The sequence below is a fragment of the Pelodiscus sinensis genome, chromosome 17 (assembly GCF_049634645.1).
Source record: "Pelodiscus sinensis isolate JC-2024 chromosome 17, ASM4963464v1, whole genome shotgun sequence".
Lineage (NCBI taxonomy): Eukaryota > Metazoa > Chordata > Testudines > Trionychidae > Pelodiscus > Pelodiscus sinensis.
In genome coordinates, this window is record NC_134727.1 from 6,369,741 (window position 1) to 6,390,024 (window position 20,284).

Consider the following 20,284-nt stretch of genomic DNA (forward strand, 5'->3'; position numbering starts at 1 on the left):
AAATAAAGGAAACGTGCTTCTTTGCATCCTTTGTGTTTTAGGTGGCTCCATTGTGCTTTTGCATTCTGGACTAGTTGCAATGTCTGTAAAGATGCGACTGACAAGCCTGCAGACAATGAATTGCAGTAATCCATTCGGAATGTAACAAAAGCCCGTGGAACAGTTTCTCAGTCCGAAGAAGCCAGCCAGGGGAGTCTAACTGTATTTACCAGGACAATAAAAAAATCTATTGAACTTTTAGCCTTCTTTTTGGAGAGACTTAATATTGTTAAAAGTTACCTTTAACCCTCCCAATGTGGAAACCTTCCAATGTGGAACTACATGACATCGGCCTTCTCGAACATAATACAGTTGCTTTCAGAAAATTTTCTTAGCTAAGAATCAAGACCCTTTTATTTAACTAAGAAGATATCACTGGTCTTATATTTCTGCAAAGCCGCCTGAACAGGATTAGACTAAAAAGATAAGGATAATTGGCTGTTATGTGCATGCTCCTGAAAAGAAAGATGATCAGTTCCAAGGAGAGGGTGTCTAGTGCTAATATCCTTGGCCTTATATCACAGCTGAACATGCTGGGCAAAAGTGGCTACTGAGAGCTGATCTGAATCAAGCTATCACATTTCCACTCTATAAAAGATGCACATTTTTTCTTCATTGGAAAGGGAATTCAGTTTTGACCACTTTTTCCTGGAACCATTCGTGGCAAGAAGAGATCTAAAAGTGGATCTGCTAGATGATTAACAACACGTGGGACAGCAGGATCCAGGAACGTTGCTGGCAAGGAGGAGTGGTCTCCTGAGGCAATGGAACCAGTCCCTGGGAACAAGAGTCTTCCCAGGAGCCCTGTGAGCTGGGACAGCTGGGGAGGGAGGGAGGTAAGGTGTGTGAATCCAGTCCAGATTTGAATGAGGAGGAAGATCCATCCACCCTGGGGCTCATTGCACAAGCAGGATTCTCCCTCCCTAGCCTATGAACTCAGGACAGAGCCAGCTGCGAGGAGAGTTCAGGAAAGGACAAGTGGGGAAGGAAGGTGTCAGGAAGGACCTGAAAATAAATATGAGTAGACACACTGGGAAAATTGCAGACAGTGAGAGAGGGTCATGCAAGCACTAGTCACTTTTAATGTGCAGAGGTGACAACTGCTGTCTCAGGCAGGGATTGGTGAGCCAGATGAGTGGTGTCACTGTTCCTGGGGTGCCCAGGATGTCCGCTTGGCACCGAGAGGGGAGGAGGACAGAAAGGCAGCTGTTGTCACGATGCTGCCTTGGGGTTGTGAAACCGTGCCCAGGGAAAAGAGAGAAATGGTGGGGAGACTACAATGGCATATAGAGTAGTGGTGAAATGGGACCTGTCTCTGTTCCTTTACTGATATTGGTTCTGCTGCCCCTGGTGCTCAGCTGCGGTGTTTGTTTTGGTGGGTGGTTATTGCTACAGGCCGGGTGGATCGACTTTTAATCTAAACCTGTCTCTAGCTCCCTATGCCTGCTGCTCTTCGCCCAGGCTTTCAATAAGCAGTTTCAGGAGGGAATTTGCAGGAATTAACATTTGCTGCCTTCCAATTCCCATCACACCTCACTTCGTACACAGTGAGGAAGCAATAAATAGTAGGCCAGACAAGTATACAAATTCATGTCCTGCACTAGAAAAAACATCCTCTGTCCCCTTCAGTTCCCCATGGAATTGGGATAAGAAGCTGAAATTACATTTTGGGGAGAAGAAAAGCAGACTATGGGAAAACATGACCTTGGCACACAACCTTTCAGTCCCAGGAAATCAATGAAGCTGCAGTGGATATATATTAGCACAGAATTTGGCTGCCTATCCAGAGTTAGTTGTTTTTGTTTTTGTTTTTCTGTGCACATACGGTGGTGTTTAAATGGCTGAGGTTCTCTAAAATGTCAGGAACATATATTTAGCAACCGAGATAAGTGCATGCTCCGTGGTTCACCAATAAGTTGGCTCTGTTAATAAACTAATTGTCTTTTCTCCTTAGACTATTAACCCAGACACTCACCCCTTTCATGGCAACATTTATCAAACAGAAGTAAACTTACTTTATGATTTGATCAGGCACTGGCTTATTTTTGAATCTGGGGTGCTCTTCCAAAACCGGCTGCACAGTAAAGCACTGAATGTCTAAAAATCATACAAGTTAAGGACTTACAAAGTATTAATATGAAATATGTTATGTAGCCTGGTAAAACAAATATGTTGTCTGGGAACAATCTTCCTCAGATTTTCATTTGAGAGAAGAAATATTAATGCTGAAATGCAGACTAATTTTGAGATATATGCACAATACAGTATCAGTTATCTGAGCAGTTTTACTGTTACGTTAAGAGTGCCTGTGAGTTAATTTATAAAACTGAATAGTTATTGTATTGCAAAAGAAAGCCTACTTAATACAAACATTTTCATTACTAACTCTGACATGGTATAACATATGGCATCGAATGGCCAAATATCATGATGTTTACCGGTGGGCAAATTACTGGGAGTCTCTTATATTGTAGATTTCCATATTATAAGAAGGTGCTTTGTTTTAATAGAATATTTCATGGCCATATTTCATATTCCTACATATTTCACTCAAGCACTAAAGGTCAGATTCCACCATCTTTCCTTATGTATAGTAGTGACTCATCCCATTCAAAAAGTTGACAAGAAGTGAGTGATCCACCAGGAACATTCCAAACAACAAAATAATTGAAGTACATAAAAGATTGTTACACGGAGGAGGGAGAAAAAAAAATCTCCTTAACTTTTAAGGACAAGACAAGCAGCAATGGGCTTAAATTGCAGCCAGAGAGATTTAGATTGGACTTTTGGAAAAACTTCCTGTCAGGGTGGTTAAGAACTGGAACAAATTGCCTAGAGGGGTTGCAGAATCCCCATCACTGGATAAGAGCAGGTTAGACAAACGCTTGCCAGGGATCATCTAATATTTAGTCCTGCCATGAGTTCCAAATGCTGGGAACCCGCACAGCCATGGCACCACTGCCTGGTGACATAAGAAATGACAATGGGATCTATAAAAGTCAGGTGGTGTACAAGGGCCCTTTCAGTTAGACAAGCTGTTAAGGGAGGTCATGCGTGAAAAGCCTGTAAAAGACAGGAATGCCACCTGCCGGCCTGACACATTCAAGGTAGCCAATGCCATTGCTCACCCCTGTTGTTATACATGAGGCTGGTGAAGATAAACTGTGTGCGAACCTGAAAGAAGACTAAACTAGACAGAGTACCCCACAAGTCAGGGTGAGAGAGAGGACAGGCACAGGAGGAACAAGCCTTGGAAGAGAGACAGCCTGCCCATGTGAAACTGGAAACTGAGGTGTCACTATAAAGAGGTGTTTGCCACTTTTGTGAAATGATTGCTTTCTGCAGCAAAAGTCCTCCAGATATTGTGAGTGACATAGGCCCCTGTGAGCTCCAGAGAGCTGAAAAAAAGAGAACAGGCTCCTCCACAGTTTTCAAATGCATGCACATTTGCGTAGTCTCCTTTTCATCGAGAGCCCTTCACAACAACAACATCGTGCCCCCTTGAAAACAACAATATCACAAGCCCAACAAAGGCATTTCAAATGGCAAGGGCTTGTCTGCCCAAGATGTGTTCATGCAGCACCGGTTGGGGCAGAAATTCTAGTGCTCACCAGCATGTTGTGCATTCAGCGGCCGGCGTGGCCACAGCTAGCATGCAGGACAAGTTTCCAAGTCTGTGTTAAACACAGTGTCAGAGTCCTACCTCAGCACCTGCTAGGAAATGTTCAGTACCAGAATCCATTGGGGCAGTTAGTACACAGCACGCTGTGAGCACGCTGTGAGCACGCTATGAGCACTAACACTCTACATGCAGCAGTACAGGTACATTTCGTGGATGAAGGGAGAATATTGTTGAGAATGATGTCACTGTGCCACCATGTACTTCTAATTCAAGCAAAGGATTATTTAGCAGAAAAGACCCATGCTGAGGAGACAAGCCCTGTGTCAGTGACTAAGTAAGTTTAAACTTAGATTTCAAGTGTGTGACAAGCATGTGCGTGATTTATTTACAAGCAGTACTAAGAAGCCAGCCCATGTAGTCTCAGTCATTTTCATGTGCAGCTTCTGAGGACAATTGCAATGTGTTGTTCACATAAAAATGAAGAAAAACAGACTTCTGAAATGATGCCCAGCATGTAGCAACAGGCTGAGTGGATTTCAAAAGCTATCCTATGTCCATATGCTAAAGTATGTTTTTTTGAAGGGAAGGTGGAGGGTAAATTAAGTACAATAACAGCTTCTTTTTGAGTGCTTTTTATCCCCCTACTGAGTGTTGCGAAATAAGAAAGGAACAGATGGTCTCTTGACAAGCTGTTATAAAGTAGAAACTGTGAAACATTTATATTTCTAACATGGAGTCCGGTGGCACTTTAAAGACTAACCAATTTATTAGGGCATAAGCTTTAGTGAGACACAACTCACTTCCTCAGACTCTTGAAAAGAAAAGAAAAAAGGAAGGGATACAGAGATGGGAGTGTGACATCAGTGCTGGGCCACCAGTGATATTCTGGGCCACCAGTGCCCCACAGACCAGTTAGACCCTCAGGCAGGCTCCCTGCCAGCTGCAGCCCCACATGCCGCTCAAAGCAACTAGCTGCTGGGGCCAGTGTGTGTGTCTCTGTGCGGCATGCCCTATGGCAGGGGAGTGTCACACACTGCCCCTGCCCCCAGCACAATCCTCGCAGATCAGCTTGTGCTTGTGTTACAGTCAGCAGGTGAGGGTCCCCACATGCAAAGAGGGAGATGCAGAGACACACCCGTCCCCAGCTACTGGCTGCTTTGAGTGGCATGTGGAGGTGCAATAGGCAGGGAGCCTGCCTGAGGGTCTTGCTGGGCTGCTGGCTGGAAACCGCCTACTACAGTAAGTGCCTTCTGGCCAGAGCCTGCACCTGGCACCTCATTTCTTCCCTCCCACCAATTCCCTGCTCCAGGTCACAACCTAAACCCTCTGCACCCCCTCCTGCACCCTGCCTCTGGACCCTCCTAAGTCCTGTACCCCTCTCTTAAATCAGAATCCACTCCTGCACCAGTAACCCTTCCCACACCCTGCATGCCCCTCCTTCACCCAAACTCCCTCTCAGACTCCGGACTCCCTCCCACACCCCACTCCTCGACTCTGAACTCCTTTCTGCATCCAACCACCATCCCAGACCCTGCACCTCCTCTGCTAATATTACAGAAGAAGGAGGCCCTGGACCATTTACCAAATTCTTGGAATGTTCCCCGATCAAAAGTTATTGCCCTTTCCTGTTGTAGTTAATCCCTCACTGTTCTTCCTTTCCCTTTTCCATTTCAGACTAGTGTACAGATTGGACCTCCTTGGTCAGGCACCTGGCTGGTCCCAAATTAGGGATTTACCAGACTAGGGGAAGTCTCCTGTCATTGACCTGCCAGCCCCTCCCTACTGCTAGCTACTTCTGGCCCCACTGCGCCCAGCTCCATGCAGGCCTTGACCCCACTGCCTTAGGGTTCTGACACCAGCCCCTAGGCTGCCAGCCCAGACGGGACTCCCCAGGCCCTGGAGCCATCAGCCCCACTGCTGCTGGAGTGGGAAATCTCTGGCCACCAGGGCCGGAGCTCCCCAGGGACTCCTGCCAAGTCACCAGTCCCCCTGCCACATGCTGTTGCATGAATGCCGTTTGTGAAGGCCGTACTGCCTCAGTCCACAGACTCACATCATACTACTGTACAGAAGCCCCTAGCCTATAGTCACCTTCCTACTTAACAAAGATCCATGTTAGAACCATAGAACCACTGGCTGAGAAGGGACCTCAAAAGCCACCAAGTCTAACCCCCCACCAAGATGCAACATTCGTTGTGTCTAAACCACCCACGACCGACCCTCTTTTCATAAACCTCCAGCGAAGGCGCTTCCACAAGCTCCCCAGGTTCTGTGTTCCATGTCCTACTTTCCGTGTAGGTCGGATGTTTTTCCTAAGATTCAATCTAAATATGCTGGGCAGCAATTTGAACCCGTTTCTTTTATCCTGCTCTCTGCGGTAAGCGAGAAGGACTTTTCTCTGTCCGGCCTTGTCTGCCTTGAAGAGACATCTACCTACTACATATGGCAAAAGCCCTTTTCTCTGAACCAAGTACTTCAGCAGGAAAGTAAGGCAGCCTGATTCTGGTTTTTTCATTTAGAGCATTTGAGAATTCTCAGCACCTCACAAGACTCTCATAATCTTTACTGATCAAAGTCCTCTAGAACCAGTCTCAGTGCCTGCCATCTCTATAAACCATGATTCACAGGCACCACAAATTTCAGCAGTGTTGCTGTCAGGGTCCCTTGATAAAACAACTTTTTCCTTATTCTGTAAATGTCTATATTAAAGGATACATTGACCAGGAGAGTTTTTGATGTCCTCTCCTGGGGCTGAGGTGGTGTTCATCTTCTCTGCATTTGGGAACTGGCTCATTAACTGTGCTTGGAAATCTTCTCTCCGTTCATACTCCTTCCCACGGTAGATGAACACTTTGTTCTGCAAGAGACGAATATTAGACTTCTTAGACTGGAAGGTCTTTGGGGCAGGAGCGAGGTGTGTGTTTGTATAGTGCTCCACACTGTGGGTGTCTCTGAACCTGACAGGGGTCTCTAGTTAGTTCAGAAATCCACTTCCAGGAGCCAAAGGAAAATTTCACTGATTCCCCCAAAATAATGCTTCATGCTTCGAGACAGGAGAAAAAAAAGCTCAGTGTGAGATAAGCAACTTTTAAAAAAACAAGTAGTTCTGTGGTACCTTAGGGTATGTCTACACTACCAGCCTAGTTCGAACTAGGGTGGTTAATGTAGGCAACCGGAGTTGCAAATGAAGCCCGGGATTTGAATTTCCCGGGCTTCATTTGCATCTTGCCGGGCGCCGCCATTTTTAAATGCCGGATAGTTCAGACTCCGTGCCCGCGGCTACACGCGGCACGGACTAGGTAGTTCGGATTAGGCTTCCTATTCCAAACTACCTGTACTCCTTGTTCCACATTCCACGAGGAGTACAGGTAGTTCGGAATAGGAAGCCTAATCCGAACTACCTAGTCCGTGCCGCGTGTAGCCGCGGACACGGAGTCCGAACTAGCCGGCATTTAAAAATGGTGGCGCCCGGCAACATGCAAATGAAGCCAAGGAAATTCAAATCCCGGGCTTCATTTGCATCTCCGGTTGCCTACATTAACCACCCTAGTTCGAACTAGGGTGGTAGTGTAGACATACCCTTAGAGACTAACAAAAATATACGTATATTATCATGAGCTTTCGTGGGCAAAACCTGCTTTAACTGTAGTACTTCAACTAGCAATAGGCAGGTGGGTAAAATACTAAAATTTCTTTTCTTCTTTCCCCTTTAGAGAAGAGACTTGCTTTATAATATATGTATAAGTTCCTTTCTCGCTGGCCCACTCCTGCCATATTATAGACTTTTCTCAATCACAGCACAACCAATTTCAAGGAGTTCTCATCTCTTGTTCAGTGTGCTGCGTCTGATGAGGTTGCTTTATAACACCAGAAAGGAAAGAGTCAAGTGCCCTTATAAATATGTGAAGCACACCCATTCAGTGTTAATTTTTGATGCAGGGGAAGAAATTAATTGTTATTAAATTAAATAAAGGTGATTAGTCAAATATTTTAATCTAAGCATAACCTAAGACCTAGGAGAAATTCCCTCCTCTGCAGAGGATCCCTAAATGTCCTCCACATAACATTTGTCTGTAAGGGGATATTGCATTGCTAATCAAGCCTAGGGGTATAATTCTCCCTCTGTTGGAACTACCTTAGTACCTTTAAGGTATGCCAAATCTGCCTGAGTGAGGGATATCCTTACGGACTCTGGACAGTGGTGATTATTTCAATGCATGAAAGTTTTGCCAAAACCAAAAATACTGACCACGAGCAAAAAGACCTATCCTGGTAGGACTACAGAATCAAGACAAGACCATTGAGACTGCGAATTAGAAGAGATGGTTGGGATTTTCAAAGAAGCCTAAGCAAATAAGGCTGCCAAATGCCAGCAAAGTTCAATTGAACTAAGGGGCCTAAGAATCTTGAACGCTTTTGAAAATGGCTATTTTTATTCAGGTTCTTGCCTAAGGTTCTGAGATGGTGACTGTAAGATGGAAAAAAGGCAAACAATAGAGAGAGACTGTGTGTGTGCCGAGTGTATGTGTGTTCAGATGGGTAACAGCGCTCACTCAGTGTGCATCTATACAGAGAGTTAGTGTGCAGCAAGCTGAGATGTAAATCAGTAGCCTCTTGCCATACACTCTCTGGTCATGCAGATCCTGCTTCCTCACACAAAATGCTCCATTTTACACTTTGACCTATTGCTATGGCACTCCTAAAGCTATAGGCCGGTGCCCATGGACTGGATGCCCTTTGCCAGGATTAGATCCTGGTGGGCCATCAGATGCTTTATTTACCTGCGTGTGCACAGGTACTGCCACTCATAGCTTCCCTTGGCCGCAGATTGCTGTTCCTGGCCGCTCGGAGCTGCAGGAGGCAGTGCAGACTGGGACACCGCTTCCTGCAGCTCCCATTGGCTGAGAACCGTGATCTGCAGCCAATGGAAGCTGTGAGCGGCTGTACCTGCAGACATGTAAGTAAATAAAGTATCCGCCGGCGGCTAACCCTGGCAAACTGTGTGTGACCCGTGGGCTGCTTATTTCCTACCCCTACTATCGGCAATATGTTACAGTGTGCGGTGGAACTTTTCACGTGTCTGCACTACATCTGAGAGCAAGCCATCCAGCACAGGCTGACAGCTCCAAGTAACCACACTTGAAGTAACTGGGCAGAGGCGTCTACCTTTGCTGTAAGTCTGAACTAGCCCGGCAACAAGGTTCATTGAGTAGAGACAGAGGGCTGCCCAACCTCCTGCCTCTGAACTCGGGGCTAGCCGAAGTCTTTGCCATTTCTATTAGTGTACTAGCTCAAGTTGAGTGAGCACCAGTCTGACTATGTGGCCTGCAGTGCAAATGTACCATTAAGCCAATGCAGGGTTCACATGGCCAGTTAAGTGCTGCAAGCTAGAACACTGCAGACTTAACCTAAGCTTGCTGCCTCCCGCCCCCCCCGCCCCCCCCGAGGTGTGGGCAAGCACACTTCACGTGTAGCAAAGGAGCAGTTCAGGTGACATCTTTCACTAGCTTACAATGAAAGCCACCAATAATTACCAATGTCTGTAAAAATTGATACGAATTTTAAAGATTTGATATAAACTCCCAACATGGTTCCATGGCTTCCTGGTATCCTGTACCTCCATTATTCTTTCTCTCTGTGAATTATGTAACATACGGTCATCCTCTGCCTACTTAAGGATTCAACATGCTGCTGTTTTACTCCATCTCTACTGTTAAAGGGTATTCTTGACTTCAAGGGGAATCATAATAAAGAGACAATCAACTAAGAAGTGTTTCCATTTGAGGAGGTTTAAATGTGCTATTATAACAAACAATACTTCCAATAATTGTGAAATCTAGTGCCAACAAAGATCAGTTTTTCCCAGAGACTAACTACATTATTATTAGTACACTGCAGAACTGTGCATTGCTGGTTTTTATGAGCATATAAAAATCGTTGAAGGAGAAATACACAAAGCAGAGAGACTCACCCTCAGAAAGGTGGGGAATCCTTGGCCATAATATCCAACGGCAAAGTAATCTGGTTTCGGCCTCAGAATTTTCATAATGTTTTCATAAAATTTAGCCTGTTGAATCTGAAAGCAAAAATGATGATTTCTCAGTTCTGTTCTTTCAGAATCATTACACTTCCATAAATGGCCTCTATACTTAACTCATTACAAGGATATCTTTTTAAAGAATAGCATTCAGTCACTCTTTATGCTGTTTTCGTGTGCGATATTAATTGTTTTCTAATTTATAAACACAAGCATAATACACAGCTAACTTAAATGGGTCAAACAATTTAAAATGAACTGTGTGCAAAGCCAGGTATGCCCCTAATTAGCAAGTATGGAAACGAATGATCAAACGCCTCAGAATTATACTACGTAAGATCCACAGTAGCTAGTTGAACTTCAGTGGTAAGGTTAGTGGGATAACGAGCTTGACAACCTTAATATAGCTTGCTGAGGACTGCCGACACTAGGGCTACGTCTACATTGGCATCCCTTTCCGGAAAAGGGATGCTAATGTGACGAGTCGGAATTGCAAATCCGCGGGGGATTTAAATATCCCCCGCGGCATTTGCATTTACATGGCTGCCGCTTTTTTCCGGCTTGGGGATAAGCCGGAGAAAAGCGCCAGTCTAGACGCGATTCTCCAGAAAATAAGCCCTTTCAAGTAGAAATAAGAAATCCTCCGGAAAAGGGCTTATTTTCCGGAGAATCGCGTCTAGACTGGCGCTTTTCTCCGGCTTATCCCCAAGCCGGAAAAAAGCGGCAGCCATGTAAATGCAAATGCCGCGGGGGATATTTAAATCCCCCACGGATTTGCAATTCCGACTCGTCACATTAGCATCCCTTTTCCGGAAAGGGATGCCAATGTAGACGTAGCCTAGGAGTGGTGTCTGAGGGGCAGCCATATGCTATAGCGAGCTGAAGAGAATGGAAGAATGCTAGTGTAGTTACTGTTTAGCTTCACTTTATTTATTGTGTTTTCAAGTATAACATTATGTCTAGTGCAGGCTATATAAATGTGTCTGCAAAAGTCTGGTTTAAAGAAGGGTTGTTTTGATTTATAACACATAGTGGAAGCCTGAAAAAGTACATATGTGAGGGGTAGCCATGGTTCCTCCAGATTTGTTCTTCAACTTAAACATTTCAGGAATGACAAATTTTAACCCTTTTGGAAGCTTCAGGGATGTTCATTTTGATCTCTAGCACCTTCAGCGAAATGGTATCAGTGCTGAATCTTTACAAAATGTGGATTCATTTTTGAGGAAGAATACATGTGAGTAAAAACAAACCACACAGGGCTACAAATCCCCTCCTCTTTCAATTTCTCAGCTCTCATTCTATTGGCTCTTATGAGCCCCACTTCATTAGTTTGCTAATCACCACAGACTCCTCTAGGCTTGACAGGATTTAATGTCAAAAGCATATCCGAGGGAGGAGGACAAGGCGGGAGAAGGGACTACTTTAAACCTTTATTTTTACATGTTTTTAAACAAGGGTAAAAGCCCTATTTTATGTCCTTTAGATAATTTTTAAACCTTGCAAGGCAATCAAACCAAGGTAGTCACTCCAGGGATTTGCTTTGTCTCATATCACCTTATCTCTTAAATGACTAAATATGCATGTATATACATACATACATATATAATCATTAACTATTTTTACGTGTTTTTTTTAGCGCGGGAATTTAAATACAAGGTATGATGTGTGACAAAGTAAAGAATGTGAAATGATCTAAAAATAGATATGGATCACAAAGTCCTATGGACTCTTCAAAAACTTACCTACCTATCTACTACCTCAGTTTCCAAAAATATTCACTTAAGTTCCTGAAATGTTTTGGAGAGCCATGCTTTGGAGAGCAATTCTTACCAGATTCTGGCTTAGAAGTTCATAGTCAAAAACTTCCATTTCATACTGCTCTGCGAGTTCTTTGCATAAGGATATTGATTCTTCCCACATCTGCAAAGTAATCACATCAGAAGTAAAAGCACACAGGTACAATCCAACACCGACAAATAAGGTTTTAAAAGAATCATTTTTGTACAATATCTCCTTATTGACTAGTTATTTATTAACTGCACATATAAAATGGAAAACTCAAGTCACCCATAATTTTCAGGACAACAGCTTAATGTGCAGAGTAAACATATTTCATGGTTCATTATAGATGGGACCACGTGAGTCTCTGTTACACTTACAAGAACACCACCAAAAATCTTGTGACCTTTATGAATTGTTAAATAACAAAAATAAGTCAGACAGGTCAATACAGGGTTGTGTAGCTTCCAAACCAGGGAGGCTATTACATGAATTTTAGTACATGGTGAAAGGCCAATTTTAGGCTTCCCAAAAGGGAAGTAGGCCCGGGTGGAGTGGAAAGGGTGGGGCTGAGGCTAGAGAGAGAGAGGGTGTGAGCGTGAAAAAGACACACTCTGTGTGTGAAGACAGACCTTGTAACAGTGACTGAGTGTGTGTAGCACAGACTGGGAAAATGTTGTGGCAGTGAGCATGGGACAGTGACTATCTGCCTCAAGAGCTCATCCCCTGAGTAAGCAAGAGGAGGTGTCAGACCCATGGTGAGCGGAGCACTCTGTGCCAGATTGAGTGCTGGAGTCAAAGGCTCTTTTACTGTTGGGCATCGAAAGGTACAGGATCAGAACCATAAAAATGCATTTAGTAGCCTATATACAGCTTGTGTATTGATCAGCTGTCTAAAATCACATTGGTATCTTTGCAATACCAGTTCCAAAATTATTTTATCTAATAGCCAAACAGATAATATAAATATATATATATATATATATATATAAAATAAATGACACAAGTTGAAATTTTCTTCATGGGGATTCTCTGGTCGGACAACATCCATGGTCCGGCACGGATGTTGCCGAACCAGAGAGTCTCGGAGGAGAACCAGTGGCAAGGGCCCTTGTGGGGTTGGCATGGCAGCGGGCTGCCTGCAGTAAGTTGACGGCAGGGATGCCCAGTAGGTGGCAGCGGGGCTTCCCAGCAGGGTTGGGAGACCAAGCATGTGGCTGCTTGGCAGGGCTGGAAGTTGTGGTAATGGTGGCTCAGTGGGGAAGAGAGCCATGGTAGCGTGGCAGTGGCTGCCCAGCAGGTCCTGGGGCCCTACCATGTGGCTGCCCAACAGGTCCCACTGCCCCAGTGTATGGCAGGAGGTGGAGAGCCAGCTGGGAGTCCAGCTGGCCAGGCCAGGGGAGCTGGTGACAGGGGTCCAGAAATGACCCCCTCTCGTCCAGCAAAATCTCTCATCTGGGACTGGTCAGGTCCGGAGAGTGCTGGACCAGGGAGATCCAACCTGCAGTTAAAGGCCAGTGTTGCACAAAAATAACACAGTCAGAATGTTAAAACATAGTTACCTTTCCCTTGTCAAAGTATTCGATAATTTTTTCATACAAGTTCTCTTTCAACTGCCGATGGGTCTGTGAGTACTGAAATTCTGTTTGCATAACTTGAGGTGCACAGTGTTCATCAGACCACTATGAAGAAAACATTAGGAAACACAGATTTTAAAGCAAAGTAAAAATGAAACTTTAACTAGGAAATGAAAAACCTCAAATACACTGAATAGTTTCTTCTGTATTTCTGTAACATTCTAGACAGTAGGAAATGACACAGGGAAGATGTAATTTTTTCAATATGTTGGTTACTAGGTCTGATCAAAATTTTGTGCATGGAACAGTTTTCTGTTAAAATGCATTGGTTCTGATGAAATGCTCTGAGCGCCTTTCTTTTTTTATTTACTTTTTCATCATATTAAAACAATGTATTATGTACATGTACTGTGGATTAATATAGTATAGAAGTAAAGGAAAATGAATTGAAATGTCACTATCCAAACAAAATATTTTGGTAGTCCTGAATTGGATTTTTTCACAATTTTTATTTAACTGGAAATTTGAGCTTATTGTACCAATTTAGAACTTTTATTTCAATTTTAAAATTTCCCACAGAACAGAAATTCCAGTTTCCAAACAGCTCTGTTGGCACATCAGCTATTTAACTAGACTGTCATTTAAAACAAGCATCAGTTAAGCAAACAGGAAGAGGGAATAATTTGAAATTGTGACCCCTGTCATTTAAAATGAAAATTTTAATATGCCCACATTGCAGTAGCTGCCAGTGGCAATTTAATTATGGCTTAATATTATATGTAAGTTATCAATTTAGCCTTAATTTGGAAATTGAGAGTACTGTAGGTCAGAAAAAATTGCAGTAATTATGGAGGGTTAAATTCTGCCACAAGTCATATACTTAGTCTTCATATTATTTAGTGAAACTATTTTTGTCACAATATAAAATCCTTAGCTAAGAACATCTAGTAATTCTTTTCAATGAGAATGTTCTAATTTTCATTACATGTCTCAGTATGTTCAACTACCAGGAAATTAAACTGCTATAATTGAAATAATTAATGCAAAGTCTTTGATGTATTGTTTAAGACATATTATACAAACACACACACTTCTAAATCAAAAAATTGTGATGGTCCAGTATATACATTCAAGTGAGAACAGCAGTCTAACCTTTAAGAGAGAGGTATGGAGGAGAAGGGTATATGCAGCTTCCGTGTAATTTTCACAATCTAAATGAAGATCTCGCAATTTATACAAGTATCTGTTGCAGGGGAAAGAAAACAAGAGTTTAAACATATACATGTTTTCTGGCAAAATGCATTCATGGCTTGCACACACATGCTGAAACTCTCCACATAAAGAGTGAAAGATGTTATGGAATAACTACCCTTAGATCTCAAGATTATTGGGGAGAAAGAGGTGGGAAGCTATTAACTAACTCTTATTTGGCTGAGTTTCCTTTGTGTTTCCATCTGTGGGAAAATGATGGTTATCATTTGGTAAAATGATACTTTACCAAAGTAACTGTCGTTCTTGTCCCTTTGTGGATAAAATGGGAACAAACGTGCATGTTGCCAAATTACATTTTCTCCTATTTAAACCCTGGTGCACTCTGAAGTATGATCAAAAAAACATTACTGCCAACTACTTGCCATTGTTATATAACTTGTCAATTGCTTCCTCCTGTGCTCTTTTTCCCCATTTGTGCATGGATGTTTCATTTTATCCATTCAAATACCATAGATAAGACTAAAGTAAGAGAAAAAAATACAGAGCCAGCTCCTCAGCTGTAGCTGAGTGTACAAAGTACACCAGTACAACCCAGTACAACACAAAGTAATATGGTGGCTTGCTCCAATCCTCACCTGATTTTGCACCAAGACAATTCCCTGACATAAGTTAGAGCAGCCTAAATGCTGCTCTAAATTATACACACATGCTGCTGGTCATAGAATCATAGAATCATAGAACTGGAAGAGACCTCAGAAGGTCATCAAGTCCAGCCCCCTGCTCTAGGCAGGACCAATTCCAACTAAATCAACCCGGCCAGGGCTTTTTCAAGCCGAGACTTAAACACCTCTAGGGATGGAGACTCCACTACTTCCCTAGGGAGCCCATTCCAGTGCTTTACCACCCTCCTAGTGAAATAGTTTTTCCTAATATCCAACCTGGACCTCTCCCATCACAACTTGAGACCATTGCTCCTTGTTCTGCCATCTGTCACTACTGAGAACAGCCTCTCTCCATCCTCTTTGGAACCTCCCTTCAGGAAGTTGAAGGCTGCTATCAAATCCCCCTCACTCTTCGCTTCTGCAGACTAAACAGACCCAAGTCCCTCAGCCTCTCCTCATAAGTCATATTCTCCAGCCCCCTAATCATTTTGGTTGCCCTCCGCTGGACCCTCTCCAATGCCTCCACATTCTTTTTGTAGTGGGGGGCCCAGAACTGGACACAATACTCCAGATGTGGCCTCACCAAAGCCGAATAAAGGGGAATGATGACATCTCTGGATCTGCTGGCAATGCTCCTCTTAATGCAACCTAATATGCCATTAGCCTTCTTGGCTACAAGGGCACACTGTTGACTCATATCTAGCTTCTCATCCACTGTAACCCCCAGGTCCTTTTCTGCAGAACTACTACTTAACCGGTTGGTCCCCAGCTTGTCACTATGCTTGGGATTCTTCCGTCCCAAGTGCAGGACTCTACACTTGTCCTTTTTGAACCTCATCAGATTTCTTGTGGCCCAATCCTCCAATTTGTTTAAGTCATTCTGTACCCTATATCTGCCCTTAAGCCCTCCTCACTAGGTTTGCAAGCCTGTCCGCGAAGATGCTCCTTCCTCTCTTCGTTAGGTGGATCCCATCTCTTCCTAACAATCCTTGCACCCAGAACAGAGTCCCATGGTCGAAGAAACCAAAGCCCTCTCTGCAACACCATCTGCGCAACCATGCATTTACGTCCTCAATTCGACGATCCCTGCCCAGTCCTTTCCCTTTAACAGGGAGGATGGAGGAGAATACCACTTGTGCTCCAAATTCTTGGATCCTTCTTCCTAGCGCTACATAATCCGCAGTAACACGCTCAAGATCATTTCTTGGCCGTATCATTAGTTCCCACGTGGAGAAGCAGGAAGGGGTAGCGATCTGAAGGTTTGATCAGCTTGGTAAGCCTCTCAGTGACATCCTGAATGCGAGCTCCCGGTTCCAAGGGTCTAGTATTACAATAGGTGGGTATAACCATGGCCACATCATCTTCACAGAGAGAGAGAAAATGTGGCCTAGGTAGTGATTTTCCCTGCACAGGGGGCTCATGGCCATCCTTAGGATTTATGGGGCTCTATGCAGTACTATTAAACTGATGCCCATAAGCCCAACGGCAGTATGGGGTGGGGAGAATGATGAGTTTTTAGAGGTTTGATTTTAGCAACATACTAATGAAATACTTTACACTAAGTTCCTATAGACTGTCACAGTAAATTCAGAAACTGACAGCATATGCCTGGGGTTGGCAAATGCCTGTTAAATGACTTCATTACCACTTGAATGGCTCTTTCATGGGTTCAGGGTTCTACTAATTAGATCTGGCAGGTTTTTTCACTTTTAAGTTAACTAGACACTCTCCAGAGGAAGCAGAGCCACAGAACAGGGATAGTAAAGGCAGATGGGTGGATATTAAGACCTAGTGGTGCCCCCGATTATCGGGTGCCTTGCCCAGCTCTGTAAGGACAGCTCTGTATATGATAGAAAATTGTTGCTGGTTTAGATACAGCAGAAAACTATTGAACTTGTAATTGTAATGCTGTATGTAGGGCCGCATATTTAGCATGCTCTGTATTCTGAGCACATGCTACATAGCTGGTAAGGATATATATGTCTCTGTCTAAAAGCACGATATGATTAGCCTCCGACTTCATATCCAACTATATTTTTGTTATTAAAGAGAATATAATGATTCATTCAGATTATCTTTATTCTGGAAAAAAGTGTTGTTGAAGAATAAGTACTATGGATTCCAACTTTCTGCAAGTTACGTTAACAATAGATTAAAACGTATAAATGAGCTTAAGGACATTATGGACTCATTGACGATGAGCTACCAAGGGCATAACACAAATCCATATAGTATGCTGAAGACAGCGTGCATAAACGGAATATTATTACACTCTTCAAACAAAAATCAATAGAGCAATTATCATACCTTATATACATTCCTTCACGGTTAATGTCTTTGTAGAAATTCTAGAGGGAGGAAAATGATTAGTGTTATTTTACAGTCTCTTATTAAAATAATTTTCAGGACCAAATTACTCATGTTAAGTATTATTTTCTTTTTAATTGTATTGGCAGTGCAGAAAATGGAACATAATTCTGTGTTGTAGCATATTTTATCTGTAAAATTTTAAAGCTTAAATTATGAATAATCAAAGTTTGTGATATGCGTTATTTACAAAATATTCTGAATTAAAACCCGATAATATGGCTGCTTCAATCAATATTTGAGTTCCTTTATAGAACAACTGAATATAAAATCTTCACAATTATTAGTGAGGGCTCTTTTGTTTGTAAAGGGAAAAAGAGTTTTCCAAAGGCATACACTAATGTAACACGTTATATGCTTTACCAGTTAGCTACTAATGTGGTTGGAATTTCTGATAATGATGAGAGATCTAACAAATACTTCTATGTCTCTCATGGTGCGTCTACACAGCAGGGCTAAACTCAAAATAAGCTACGCAACTTGAGCTTCGCTAATTGCATAGCTTAAGTCAAAAGAGCTTATTTCAACTCTGGGCATGTCTATACAGCACTTATTTCAAAATAGAGCATTCTTCCTCCGACTTCCCTTACTCCTCATACAATGAGGTTTACAGAAGTCAGAGTAAGAAGCTCGTTATTTTGAATTTATTTTGAAATAATGGGCTTGCTGTGTAGATTCGCACTATGTTATTTCGGAATAACTGACGTTACTCTGAAATAACGCTGCTGTGTAGACATACCCTAAGAATGCAGAGTTCAGGAAGGGGGCTAAGATGGCTTTGCATATTTGAGACTGTGGTTTCCAGTGTAAGGTAGAACAGCCAAATGATCTTCAAGAGACTACTTGGAGTATTGGACTCTACAACCACTGCCTCTCCCTTGCTGACTATGCCCTTCACTGGAGACGACCAATGGATGGAAGTGGCATAAGTCATTGAGACCAATGGATGGAAGTGGCATAAGTCATTGAGTAGCTTAAGTCGAAATAGCGTATATCAACTTTTGACGTTGTCTACATAGCAGTTATTTCGAGATAGAGCACTCTTCCCCCGACTTCCCTTACTCCTCATAAAATGAGGGTTAGAGGAGTCAGAATAAGCAGTCCTCCAGCTCAACATTATTTCGATATTATGTCGAAATAGCTGCTTGTGTTTAGATGTGAACCATGTTATTTCAGAATTATCTCAGTTATTTTGACATAACACTTCTGTGTTACATAGCGTATCAGAGCTGGATGGATATCAGGTCTGGTACAGTCTGGCAATTTCTGTGAATGAGGGTAAGGATGCAGTTCAGGGTATGGGAAAGTGAAGAATCAGGCGTTTGTTCCTCAGATTTGTGTATTGGTGGTAAGCTTCACTCCTAATACCATGAGAATTACTAGTGATTGTTTTATTGAGAAAAATACTTGATTATGTGCAAGTTCTTTGGAGGAGAGGGTCATCATTCAAAGTGATCTGGACAAACTGGAGAAATGGTCTGAGGTAAATAGGATGAAGTTCAATAGGGAGAAATGCAAGGTGCTTCACTTAAGGAGGAACAACCAGTTTCACACATACAAAATGGAAGTGACTGTCTGTGAAGGAATACTTCAGAAGGAGAAACTGGAGATGGTCAAAGAGCAATGAAAATGATTTAAAGGTCTAGAAAACATGACCTATAAGGGAAGACTTAAAGGACTGTATTTGTTTAATTTAGAAAAGAGAACACTGAGAGGAGACAGGGCAGCAGCTTTCAAATACCTAAAATGTGTTACAAGGAGAAGGGAGAAAAATTATTCCCCTTAACCTTTGGTGATAGGACAAGAAGCAGCAAGGAAAGTTTAGGTTGAATACTAGGAAAAACTTCCTGTCAGGATATTGAAACGCTGGAATAAATTGCCCAGGGAGATTGTGGAATGTCCATCTCTGGAGATATTTAAGAGCAGGTTGGATAGACATCCATCAGGGATGATCTAGACGAAGCTTGGTCCTGCTGTGAGGGAAGGGGACTGGACTTGGGGACCTCTTGAGATTCCTTCCAGTTCTAGTGTTTTATGATTCTCTGTTTGTAGGGTTATTTCTCTGCTTCTGTACTGTGTGGTGTAGGGGATTGTTCACTGGGGAAGCCAGCAGGAAATGCTCTCATTTGGGGGCTTACATGAGGTTTGCCAATGAAGGAAAGGCCTCTTTAGCAGAGCTATTGGCTCTAATCAGCACGACACTCTACTTTTAAGTTTGCCCCTCTCCCTGCCCGCATTGCTGTTCGATGCTGGGACATGATAGAAAGAGAAAAAGGAGAGTTTCTTGGCCGCTGCATACTGGGGCGGGTCTCCACAGCTGTATCTCACCAGTCCTGGCTGCTTTGAGAAGGTCAGAAGAAAGTGTTCCCTGATGTTTTATCTCTTTCCTAGCTGGGACTTGGGGGAAGGCTGAAAGTGCACGTGGATTTTTCCTCCCTGTTAATAACTCCAGTGCCTCCTGCTGCTACGACTCAGAGCAGAATTGTCTGAGTTTCACTGCTATCCTTTCTAGACAGGTGTCAATTTCGTTTTGCTGCAGTCTGGCAAATTTATCTTTAAAACGGAACTCTTAAACTCTGCATACATCGATGTCTTCCTTCACTCACTTCCCTGGGCGAGCTTTCCACTGCTCAGTGGCGAGTCGATTTTTGAAGCCCTTCTCCAGTCTTACATTTTATTTTGCAAGGAGGCACATACCAACAAGTTGACAGTGCAGCTCATGCGGTTGTCCTTGCTCTCATCATTCATCACGGCTCGGTAATCCAGAAGCTTTTCCAAAAGGCCTTTTACTAGGTTTACAAAATTTTCCACCATCTTGGAAATGTCGGGATGCTCTAAAGAACATTCCAGGAGTCTGCAAACAAGGAAAGAGGGAAAGAGTGTTATGTGATAATGGGCACACTCTGAGCTGAAACTCTGTGGGGACAAACTCTGTATTACAATGAGAATAACTCTATCACAATGCTGATCATAAAACAATAACTCCCCC

The 20,284-nt window shown here is 43.0% G+C and overlaps 1 protein-coding gene across 2 annotated transcripts in view; it reads right to left on the reverse strand.

Annotated features, from left to right (window-relative positions):
• The window catches only part of DOCK2 (dedicator of cytokinesis 2), a 497,337-nt gene that overhangs the window by 37,251 nt on the left and 439,802 nt on the right, over window positions 1-20,284 (reverse strand). For both annotated transcript variants that reach the window (XM_075900153.1, XM_075900154.1), the window contains 8 exons: window positions 19,993-20,149; window positions 17,236-17,276; window positions 14,207-14,297; window positions 13,040-13,159; window positions 11,529-11,618; window positions 9,633-9,737; window positions 6,377-6,518; window positions 2,055-2,136 (listed from right to left, as the gene is read on the reverse strand). In XM_075900153.1, coding sequence (XP_075756268.1) covers window positions 2,055-2,136; window positions 6,377-6,518; window positions 9,633-9,737; window positions 11,529-11,618; window positions 13,040-13,159; window positions 14,207-14,297; window positions 17,236-17,276; window positions 19,993-20,149 — 828 coding nt within the window. The remainder of the gene's footprint in view (window positions 1-2,054; window positions 2,137-6,376; window positions 6,519-9,632; window positions 9,738-11,528; window positions 11,619-13,039; window positions 13,160-14,206; window positions 14,298-17,235; window positions 17,277-19,992; window positions 20,150-20,284) is intronic.